The sequence below is a fragment of the Chelonia mydas genome, chromosome 9 (genome assembly GCF_015237465.2).
Source record: "Chelonia mydas isolate rCheMyd1 chromosome 9, rCheMyd1.pri.v2, whole genome shotgun sequence".
Taxonomy (NCBI): Eukaryota; Metazoa; Chordata; order Testudines; family Cheloniidae; genus Chelonia; species Chelonia mydas.
Window position 1 is genome coordinate 54,585,990 of NC_057855.1, and position 12,333 is coordinate 54,598,322.

The 12,333-nt window shown below is 39.1% G+C and overlaps 1 protein-coding gene across 19 annotated transcripts in view; it reads right to left on the reverse strand.

The window, feature by feature from the left end:
- Window positions 1-12,333, reverse strand: part of SEPTIN2 (septin 2) — a 53,351-nt gene that overhangs the window by 24,099 nt on the left and 16,919 nt on the right. For 11 of the 19 annotated variants that reach the window (XR_006283774.1, XM_027829604.3, XM_037909318.2 and 8 more), the window contains 5 exons: window positions 8,679-8,813; window positions 8,238-8,355; window positions 4,856-4,957; window positions 4,318-4,463; window positions 1,072-1,158 (listed from right to left, as the gene is read on the reverse strand). Coding sequence is in view for 18 of the 19 variants with exons in the window: in XM_027829604.3 (XP_027685405.1) it covers window positions 1,072-1,158; window positions 4,318-4,463; window positions 4,856-4,957; window positions 8,238-8,355; window positions 8,679-8,813 (588 nt within the window). In the remaining variant the exon portion in view is untranslated. The remainder of the gene's footprint in view (window positions 1-1,071; window positions 1,159-4,317; window positions 4,464-4,855; window positions 4,958-8,237; window positions 8,356-8,678; window positions 8,814-12,333) is intronic. The other 8 variants (XM_043522482.1, XM_043522481.1, XM_043522480.1 and 5 more) reach the window with 2 other exon arrangements.

Here is a 12,333-nt window from a genome sequence, read left to right on the forward strand (position 1 = left end):
ACAGGATTGGATTTTTGGTGTCTTAAGAGGTTGGTGCATATGTTGTTTAATTAGCTGGTGGCAATAGCTAATTTCCTTTGTTTTCTTTCTCAGCTCTTCCCCAGAAGGCTGGGGGGTGGGGGGGGAGAGGAAGGGTGAAAGGGCTTGAGGGTACCCCACAGGAAGGAATTCCCAAGTACGTCTTCCTGGGTTCCAAAAGGGGTTTTGCATTTGGTTAGTGGCAGTGTTTACCAAGCCAAAGTCAGAGAAAAGCTGAAACCTTGGGAGTTTAATACAAGCCTGGAGCGGCAAGTATTAATTTTTAAAATTTCTGCACTCGAAGTGCCAGAGTGGGGAAACCTGCCTTGACAGACCATCACCATAGAAAGTTCTGCAGGCCAAACTAGTGACACCTGCACACCAATGCCTTCAAAAGAGTTGCACAAACAAGACTGTCCAGTTTTTAGTTAGATGTTACTAATCAATTCTATTGATGCACACGGATATTATATCAGCAGTCAAACTTTGAGTAGAATGTCTCATAATTTTGTTGGCTATGCAACATTAATAGGCATAAAACCTGCACAAAATTATTTTAGTCAATGAAATCAGCAAATAGGATTCTGAATACACAGGAAGCAGATCTGGTGAGTAAGGGGCTATTTCTGCCATCACTTTTCCTTGAAGAAAAAATTTAAGAGGCAGCTAGCTAGGTCAAATAGCTGGTGACAGGGCAATGGTAGGGGATGGACAGGGTGTGTTTCATAACGAGGGGGGGGGGGGGGGAGGGCTGGAGGAAGAAGAGGGACAAATCCCAATGAAACCAGAAGCAAAAGTATAACTCAATACATCCTTTTCATTTCATCAACTCAACTGTCTGTCCAGATTTACTAACAATTCATTTCCTCTATTCATATTTAAATCTTAGGTGTTAGAAGAGACTGATCCATCAGCTTCCAGTTTTTGATACAGCTCCTGAACATCCTATGGTACATCAGATCCTGCTACTGAAAGGTCAGCATGAGAAGGGGGAAGGACAGACAGAAAGGTAGACTCAGAGGAGACAAAGGTAGACTGTAACCATGTACTGACAACCTGCCGCCTCTTTTAAGTCTCTCAGAGCGGAAGTTCTCATAGTGAAGGTCCTGGGTCACCTCCTGAAGATCCTGCATATGGGTACTGGAAGGAGCAAAAAAAAGTTGATAGTGAAACCATGCCCTGTGCCAAATCATAACTTGTTGAGGCATTTTCTTGATGCGTGACTCAAATATAGTATGAATAGGGATAGTCTGGTCATTTGAACCCAAAATGCAAAAATACAAGCACATTTTTTTTTTTTACAACCCTCATGTCACTGAACCTCTACATGTCCCCTCCTCGCCTCATGACATTAACATTCATTTTTTACTATGTTTATTTCTCTTGAACAGTAGTAGGTCACAACAACCAGCAGTCCAAGTACTGAAAGTAAGGTGAGAGCGCGCACTAGTATAGAGAACATGAAGGTTTCTTGCCATTTGTAAAGAGAAGAGCAACAGCAGCAAGTGTTGCCTTCTCACCCCAGACATGGGGGTAAAGAGGTACAACAGCTACCCTTCAGTGTGGAAGAATGAGGAAAGACCGCTCCCAAAAGAATTACTTCCTCGGGAAGGCTCAGGTGGCAAGGTCCATCCAGGGCCCTGTGAAAGGGATACTACTGCCTTGAATATTAGACAGGGCAGTAGTATCCCTGACTATTAGACAGGGCAAGTCTCCCAGGCCCCTGTGACACTATTTGGAATATGTGGAACACTTTGTGATATTACTGATACCAATATTATAAAATTGCTATCAATCTGACCAGATATGCTGTGTAAAGTAGCTACAAAAATGTTATAATTTGCCCAGTATGACAATCTTGTTTATATGTTTGTATCACCCTTGTATTGTGAGTTGTAGATATGCATGGTATATCTGTATTTCAAAACTTGTGCAGTGTTTCTGAGTGACACCCCCAGACAGAATGACCTCAGCACTAAGCCTGCTTGTTGGCCCATCAAGAGTCATCAGCTGTACAATGAACCCATTGGGGGGAGGAATAGCTCAGTGGTTTGAGCATTGGCCTGCTAAACCCAGGGTTGTGAGCTCAATCCTTGAGGGGGCCATTTAGGGATCTGGGGCAAAAATCAGGGATTGGTCCTGCTTTAAGTAGGGGGTTGGACTAGATGACCTCCTGAGGTCCCTTCCAACCCCGATATTCTATGAAAGGCGCCAGGGGATATACCTTATGAGTCAGCAAGGCGGCGGGGGGGGGAATCAGAAGCACACTTTGTGACTGGTTGGTGAGTTTAACTTCAGTGTTAACCACAGTTTTGGGAATATCTGCTCTCCCTTTTGCAGCCTGCCATGACCTTGGCATTTTCAGTGAGGGCTATCCCCAGGCACACCAGGTCACATTCGCACTGCTCTTTCCCCCCTCAGCTCCTCCAGTGAGAAAGATAACGGCGAGCATTTCTTGTCTTATGCAATCCACTATGTATGTTCTCCCTCTTCTGAAGGAAGGTAAGTCTACATTAAAAAGTTAGGTCAACATCACTACATCTATCAGGGGTGTGAAAAATCCACAGCCTTGAGCGATATAGTTATACTGACCTAACCCCCCATGTAGACAGTGCTAAGTCGACAGAGTAATTCTTTCATCAACCTAGCTACCACCTCTCGGGGAGGTGGGTTACCCACACTGATGGGCGAACCCCTCCTATAGTGAGTGTCTACTCTGAAGCACTACAGCAGCATGGCTGTAGCACTGCAGCGTTTCCAGTGAAGACAGCCATATGCTCCCCTTCTGTGAAACTGTCAGTTAACACTTAAATAACAAAAACAACGTTCATTAGTTACACACAAAGGTATTGATACTTTTTCATCTTTAATTCCACCTTCTGGAAATGAGGTTTAGTGATACCATCAGGATTTTGGTTTCTCTATCTTCAGAGCAGGGTGGCTTACAGCTCCCTATCACTGCTACCAGAATAGTTCAGTATGTGGCTCCATTTGCCTGGCTGCAGTTTGATCACAGGCTGATCTTAAGTTCTATCCCTCACAGAAGCCCTAACCCAAGCACATCGCTTCAGAAGCTTCAGTACACTGATGTATACTTCAGTAATACTGTTTATTCCCTTCAAATTTAAAATGTTTGCAAGAAAGTTGCTAAAGTCTCTCAGCTTTGATGAAAGACTAATTTAACCCATGATGGTTAGGTCAGACTGCTGAACATGAAAGGTCTGAGAAAAGAAAATTTTATTGTCACCTAGGAATTTCCTTTGCACAGCCTGAAGTCTGTATAGTTAGGGGCTCTTAGAATCATAGAATATCAGGATTGGAAGGGACTTCAGGAGGTCATCTAGTCCAACTCCCTGCTCAAAGCAGGACCAATCCCCAACTAAATCATCCCAGCCAGGGCTTTGTCAAGCCTGACCTTAAAAATGAATACCTTAATAATGAATATCCTTTTGAGGGAGGAATAACTACATATTAGCGTATTAAAAAAGTTTAGAGACCTTTTCTACCAAAGGGCTATATATCTACATAGAACAAGAAGTCTATTTTGTAGGGTTTTGAGAACGTATGTACTGAAGGCCCAGTTGCTGCCTTGAAGTTTCTTTGTATGTATGTAGTGTTGTTGTAGTCGTGTTGGTCCCAGGATATTAGGGAGACAAGACAGGTGAGGTAATAACTTTTACTGGACCAATTATTACCTCACCCACCTTCTCTCTCTAGTTTCCTTTTAAGATGGGATAGACAGGCCAAACTAAGAACTCACTTACATGGTCAAGTGTATGGCAACATAATGGGCTACCCCATTAGCTTTCTTAGGTCTTCTCTACATGAGGAAATGACACACCCAAGGTGTGAATTTAAACCAGTATAAACTCCAGTGTGGACACTTCTTTCAGTATCAACTTAAGGTGACTGGGAACAGGTTTAACTCTCAACCAAAAACACTTATCAAAATAAGTGTCCACACAGGGTTTTGAACCAGTTTAAACTTAAATTGGCTTTTTAACAGATCTAGCAGGCCCTAGACTCTGAAATGCAAACCTTAAAACCAGGCTCAGCTTTTGATGGTGGTAGGTCCTCCAGATAGGACTGCTGAGCAACAAAGCACTAGAAAATGCTATTAACTTTTTGTAGGTTTTAGTTCTGTGCAGATATTTTGATTGCACTTTTAATATGTAGGGAGTGCTGCTCAATCTTGAGGTTCTTGAGACTTTGACAAAAGGATGACAGTACTACCTCTTGTATCCTAAGAAAGAGGTTTGAACACAAGATTAAGTTTTGACAGAAGTGTAATAGTCTTACATTAGCATGGTTCTCAGCTTCAGGAAGTCGTTGTGTTCTGGGTTCTCCACTTCAACTACACCCCATGGATAGAGACGACCTCTAACTTTTTTACCTTTGGCTTCAATCAACTGATTGGATCCCACTACACAAAATGGGATACTGACCTTGGAAAAAAAAAAAAAAAAAAAAAATCATCAAGAGTCACCAAGAATGAACTAGAACCAAACTAGAACCAGTAATAAATTCAGTTTCACTATACATTGCATAAAAAAAGCAATAAGCTTTGTGTAGTACTTTTCATCTATAGTCTCAAAATAATTTACGATGAATGGCAAGAATCATTATCCCCATTTTTCAGACGTGGAAACTTGGACACAGAGTTAAAGTGACTTACCTGAGGTCAGACAGCAGGTCAGTGGCAAAGCCTGGAACAGAATCCAGGTCTTGTTTTAAAATTATATATTCACCTTGGAAAGTCTGGTAAAACAGGATATACCACTTCTAGCTAAAGAGCTGTATCCATCACAACTACGTCTAATCTAAAAACTATTCCTACCTTCAGGAGCCTGGTCTGTTCTTTAAAATCTTCATCCTCATCTGATTCTGCATCGGGCAGGTGATAAATCTTGATGCCATGTTGTTCAATTTCATCCAGAATCTGAAAGAGTACATCAGGAATGAAGGTAATATACATGACAAGTCAATCCTTTAACTTTCAAGGTAAACTAATTGCGCAAGAACCATGTCCAAAGAAAATCTAGATTTTTAAAAGTCTTAATTACTTGCCTAATTTTTGTGTGTTTTAAAATAAAGGCCATAATTGGAGAGACTTACTGTAAACTGACTTTTAGTTATCCTGAGTTGTTCTAAACACCGACAAAAATTACTTAATCCTATCATAACATACAAATCTTGCTCTCAAATTTGAGACAAATGACAATTCTGTTCCTTCCGACTCCACCATGTTAGCGTTTTGGAAAATTCCCGTCACTTTCTTGGAGAATTCAGGTTTACATTGTAGAGAGATATACATAAATTTACCCCAAAAACGATAGCACTGATTAATGTAGCAATTGTTCATAGTGAGGCTTAAGCCTTTGCAATTAACTCACTATTGTGTTTTATCACTGTTACAATGTCATTTTGAGATCATGAAGTGAGTATAAAAATAATAATCTCTAAAGTTTGTTTATAAAATTTGTTTAAAACTAATGCAAGTGCAATATCCCCTTCCACATTTAATATCCCTCTCTCAAGCTATGTCTACACTGGCAATTGAACGACAAATTTTTTGTTTTTCAGGTGTTTAAACCCACCCTCGCAAAGGACAAAAGTTTTGCCGTGGCAAGTGCCAGTGTGAACAGCATGTTGTCAGCAGGAGCGCTCTCCTAGCCCTGCCAACAATGTGAACGCCGTTCGTTTCGGGGGAGCGTGGGGGGGGGGGGGGGAGGGTAGAAGTTTTTTGTTGGCAGGACAGCCAACGAACAGCGGCTACACTGCGCGACTTAACAGCACGACTGTGGTGATACTGCCATGTTGCTAAGAGCTGTGTAGTGTAGACATAGCCTTAAGATATGCTGGCTACAGCTAGCCTAAGTGTTAACTTTTGCTTTAGAAGAAAACTTTTCGCCTTCCATAACTGCATAGCAAAATGTATATAAATATTATATATATAAAAAAACAAATCACATTTGTTTTATGGTATGGAGACTGCCACCTTCATTATGAATTGTGCTGGAGAGAATTTTCCATAGGGAGAAGTCACTAACTGAATAGTAATTTGTGAGCAAATATATTTTAGTTTTTATATCAATTTTTACACTTTCTGGGCAGACGGGGTCAAGAATTACAGAGTAAAAATATGCTTGGGGTTCTCAACCTCACTCTACTAAGACATGAGCCACACTATGAGAAAAGAAAAGGAGTACTTGTGGCACCTTAGAGACTAACCAATTTATTTGAGCATAAGCTTTCGTGAGCTACAGCTCACTTCATCGGATGCATCCAATGAAGTGAGCTGTAGCTCATGAAAGCTTATGCTCAGATAAATTGGTTAGTCTCTAAGGTGTCACAAGTACTCCTTTTCTTTTTGCGAATACAGACTAACACGGCTGCTACTCTGAAACTTGTCACTATGAGAGTGTCTCATTGACACTCCTCTCCCCACTGGTGATAGAATCTCTGTGGCAACTACAGCAATTACTGACTTTCTTAATGTTGCCTTGCCATATAATATATTTTCAGTGGTCAGTATGATGTAGCAGCAGGAAACCAAAGAGTCAGCATGATGCAAGAACTAGCTTTGGGTGGGCTACTGGTGGTTCATGGATCACAATTTGGAAGCCACTGATATAAACAGACAAACACTCCCTCCAAGACAGTGAGCAGACTTATTCTCAACTTCTCTTCTGGGCTGGAGTGGAGAAAAGACTTCTCTCCTTTTTAGCTCAGAAGATTCACTGAAAATTGAAGAGCTGAATTATGGAACCACTCTATCCACGAGGGGAGCGAAGAAAAAGACATGTTGTATATGAAGGAGTAAGGTAACAGACCTAACTCCTGGATTCAATCTGGCACTAAACAGATGAAATTCAAAACAGTCATGTGTAGCCACATTTACATAATATACATTTCAATCTACCTATAAATAGTGTACAGTGAAAATGCTTTCTCACCACAGTCAACAATAGTCCAAACATGATGGAGACTGTTTACAAGGAAAATTGTAGCATCCATGAATTAAGTTCTACCATGTTTATTGTTAAAGACTAATTATATATAATTTTAAAAGTCAAATAAAAGTAAAGAGGGGGGAAAAAAAAACCAGTATGATTCTGAATTTCAGGGGGGCTAGGGGGAAATCAGAGATTTACTTCAAAACAACTCAACTTGGAACTGCTTATTGCTCCCAGTTACATTTTCAAAGCAAAGTAAAATATAAGAAACTTAGGGGAAAGCTTTGCAGAGATATGGGGCCACTAGTTTAAAGACTGGCCTCCTATGCTGGATTCTGGCCCCCATAAATCCTTTATTTCTTCCCCTCCCTCAATTAAGAGCTGATTTTTGCAAAATTCTAGCAGTACCTGTATTTCAAAGCCAAGTGTAATTAACTCACTGACCAGACTTCAGGAAGCAAGTTGAAAGGATTTACAGAATGAGTGGAAGTTTTAAATTTAAGAGTGGTTGTTGGGTCACCATGGCCTCTTTAACAAGTTAATTACAGTTTGCATTGTAAAACTCAAACAGATATAATCAGCTCTTGCTTGATTTAAAAATTAAAGAGTAAAACATAAAAGCTCTTCAAGTCTATAAGGATCTGACACTGTCTAAGAAGGTGTGGAATAAACTGGTACCAAGCAGTGGGTGTAGGGGGTGTCAATACATAAAGAAAGCGATAACATATCTTAGGGGTATGATTTTTATACTTAAAACACATTTAAACAGTTAAGTATTTAAATAATGGAGTCACCTACTTTAAATAAGCTTGTTTGCTAGTGCTAATGCTTATGTTCTTATGTTAATCCATTGCTTCCATCAGTCAGCCCCAACATTTTAAAATTCATTTTATAATTTAAAACTAGTGTGCATAGCCAGTCTGTCCCAAAGTGAAAGAAACAGGTCCAATCCTTCTTAGGCTTGGCTGGATATTACAGCCGATTTGTACCGCAATACAGCCAAATCGCCGCCCCCACTGACAGATGACCATTGCTGAATTTAAAAAAAGGATAATACCCCCAGTCAAATCAAGAATCAGAATCCTCAGGATGCCAAAGACTGTCTGTGTTTTCTGGCAAATTTTACACCACGGTACACCATGCCTGTACAGTGTCATGTGGGAGAACAGCACTTTTCTTGGCTGAAGTCTCCCTGCTCACCTACACTAGGGTTATTAGTAGCCAACATTAATACACTTTAACGCAAACAAAATTAGAACTTACCCTTTTCTTCAGCCTTTCCCGTTCCTTCAGAGTAAGTGTATCAGCTTTTGCAATTACAGGTACAATATTCACTTTGTTGTGTATGGCCTTCATAAACTCAACATCCAAGGGTTTAAGACTAAAAATAATGTTGAAATTTAAAAGAGTGTCAGGTATTTAAATGCCTAATTTATTTTTACACTAAAATGAACATATACACAATCTTATAAAGATGAGATTTTTTCTAACAATTATTAAAAAGTTTCCATTTTCAACAATTCTAGATTGTCATCCTAAACGTCCCCTACTTCTCCCCAAAAGGGTAAATTCACCACCTCTAATAGTGATATGTAACGGTTTCTATATGATCTAACTGTCTTGTTTTTCAAAACTTAGTGAGCACAAACTCTTACAGAGTAAAAGTTGTCCAAAAAAAATAAAATAAAGTGCATTGATACTTACCCATGACCAAATGGTGAAATGAAGTAGAAGCAACAGTGTACCCGGTTATCTACAATATGCCGCCTGTTCAAGCCACTCTCATCATGCAGATACCGCTCAAATTGCTCATCAGTATAAGAAATTATGGTCTTAAAACTGTAAGAAACATGTGGTTAATACAGCTATGCTGACCATTTAGATGCTCACACTCCATATTCTGAAGAGGGGTTTTGTAGTTATTTTTTCTTTGAAAAATTAACCACCAAGTTATCTCCTAACCAACCAACCTAATATCTACCCCCCAATATCAAGCAAGTACTGGGTCCATGAAAATAAGATAAGCTAACAAGATTGGAGACCACAATAGCATACACTCTTGGACATTAGGCAAGTCAAACTCCTGCGTTACTGATATATATATAGAAAATGCACAAGGGTAGTGAAAAAATCAGTACTAGAGGAATAAATATAGTGACTTTCTCCTGAGATTTCCTCTTGGGTTAATATTAAACAGATGTTCAAGATACTCTTGACTTAAACGTTCCAACTCAGTTTGGGGAAAAAAAAAAAAAAAGTCAGCTTTGGTGGTGTAGTAGCAGGCCTGTTGAACTGCGATGCAACAGATCAGAGAAAATGCATCCAATTGCTTATCACATCTATGTCATAATGAATCAGTTTATTTGATCATAAATATCAGATTCTGTAAAACCGTGTGGTGGCTATACAGTCTAAAATGTTGGCATACATAACTATAAACATAAGTACATATGGAGAGTAATTACTAGTGCCCATGAAGGGGCTTTGAGAAATTCCAGTTATATTTATGGACTGACATTTACTTAAATTTTTGTAAGAAATAAAGCTCAGCTTTAAGTCACTTATACAAGATTTAAGACTACATCTGTTCCACAACAGATCTGCACTAGCATTTATGCCTGCTTTTAACATGGATATGATATATGCTCAGAGGTAGGAAAGCAGTACTGCAGCTGCTATTATTGTCTGCCCCCTTGCATATACATTATATTGCCTGTCCAAATGGTCTCTGCTCTTGCAAGAGAACATACACCCAACCAAACTTCTTTCTAATTCCATATCTGAGGGGTGGACTAGCTACATCAGCCTTTGTCCACTTCATTCACTTATTAACAGCAAGAAACAACACTTCTGCAAGTCTTACCTCTACATACAGTCCAGACAGTGTCTTATGGTCATCTCTCCACTGTAAGTCAAAGAACCCTAATCTACCTGAGGCACACTCCAGAGTACGTATTGGCTGCAGTAAACCATATTTGAACCTTCTTGATTTCACCCATAAGATATTTGACCAGCAATAGGTCAGTTAAAGTTGTATGTAGAAATCTGACACAATTTAATTTAAAAATATTTAAAACTCAAAAAATAAATATTTATATTTCATGTTTATCTTTGCCTTTAATTGTATCTTAAAAATATTTGCCAGGGAATTGCTTATCATTTCTCTCCAGTACCTTTTAGAGATGACTTTTTGTTTATTTTTGAAAGTCTGAATGTGAGGAGATTACACTTAGCATATGAAACTTGGGAGGCATGAGGCTTGACCGAGGGCCTGTCTACACTTACTGGGGGATCCACGAGTGGGGGTCGATGCATTGGTGGTCGATTTAGCGGGTCTAGTGAAGATCCACTAAATTGACCACAGATCGCTTTCTGGTCAACTTCTATACTCCACCGGATAGAGCAGAGTAGGGGGAGTAGACAGGACAGCGTCTCCCATCGATGTTGCATAGCGTGGAACCCACAGTAAGATCTAAGCTATGTTGATTTGAGTTATGTTATTCATGTAACTCAAATTGCATAGCTTAGATTGACTTTTCCCTTTAGTGTAGACAAGGCCTGAGTTAAAACAAATCAAGATCTGGGCTTTTTCTTTTGTATCTCCAGCACATCTGCAGACATGGTAGTTCATCTCTTTCTGTAAGAGAGAGGAATTTGAACATTTTGTACCAAAAAAAGATGGTATGAACCATTTTCTAATTAAATTCTGCTAAACTGCTTGCTGCTATCTATGATCCAAGTCCCACTTCCCATCTTAGTCATTTTCAGTTAGAAAGAGTACATAATGGGCTGCACTATAGCTCACTTAAAGCCTTGCAAATTCCCTCTTCACCTTAAAAAGCATGAAAACAAAATTGGAATTAGATGACAAAGCTCAGAACAGAGAATAAAAGGAATTTCACTCTGTTTATGAAGGATTGTATGGGGAAGGTCGATTAATTTCCTATATTTTGTTGCTGGGTTATTTGATCTAAAGTAAGTGACAGGTCTATTTATTAGTGCATCTTTAAGACTGTCATGGGCATGCAGAGATCATGGATGGGCACTCTTACTACAGTTTAATAAATCTGAATAAGTTAATTCCTTTAACAGGTCCTTGAAAGTCACCAGCAGTCACCCTAGTTACTCACCAGCTTTTATTTTGTAATTAAGTTATTTAAGTTACTCTGTAAAATGCAGATTTTTCCTAAAGAAGCAAGGCAAGATTTTCTTCCAGTATTGTAGTTTTATAAAAACTTCAATATTCTTGCTAAAATCTCATCATGCATATTAATTTTATAAAGAGCTATAACCCTACATACACTAAAAAGTAGTGCTGATTTAATTCACTCCAATATACTGCATGCCAAGAACTTTAAAGGCAAGTATAACATCATGAGTCAAGTATCGGGGGTAGCCGTCTTAGTCTGTATCCACAGAAAATAACAAGGAGTCCGGTGGCACCTTAAAGACTAACAGATTTATTTGGGCATAAGCTTTCATGGGTAAAAAAACCACTTCTCCATGCACCTGAAGTGGTTTTTTACCCACAAACGCTTATGACCAAATAAATCTGTTAGTCTTTAAGGTGCCACCAGACTCCTTGTTATCATGACTCAAGCAAATGCTAAGGTATCATACCTGGCAAGAGTTCATGATTATCAAGGACTGTGCAAAACACTGGGCACTACAGAAGAGTAATTTTATCAGAGTGCTAAAATACTCTTTATCCTGTTGGTCTGGAACATACACGATCAATTTGTAAAAATAAGGATTTTTAAAAACACACCCCCAAATGAGATCCCTTCAAAGCAATAAAGCAAGCCTGTCTTTCTGAAGTCACGTTTCAGATTCAACACTTCAAATACATAAATTAGTAAAAAGATACAATAACTGAATTACAAAAGTATTTATGTTACAACAAACTGCCTTTTATGTTTCAATATAGTACCTAAATGTGCCATTACTGGTACGTTAACTGCCACGTGGTTTAGATGGAACTACTATAGGGAAGGGGTGCATAACTGGTTGAAGAAAAAAAAAAAAAAAAAAAAAACACTCAGTATCAATGACTCGTTGCCAGACTGGGAGGATGTATCTAGTGGGTACACTGCATGGGTTACCCCCAGTGAAAAGTTCTGGGCTGCGGTACTATTCAATATTTTCATTAATGACTTGGATAATGGAATGGAGAGCATGCTTATAAAATTTGTGGATGACACCAAGCTGGGAGGGGTACAAATCCTTTGGAGGACAGGATTAGAATTCTGAACAACCTTGACAAACTGGAGAGCTGGTCTGAAATCAACAAGTTGAAAGTCAATAAAGACAAGTGCAAAGTACTACGCTAAAAGGAAAAATCAAATACAAAACAACTGGC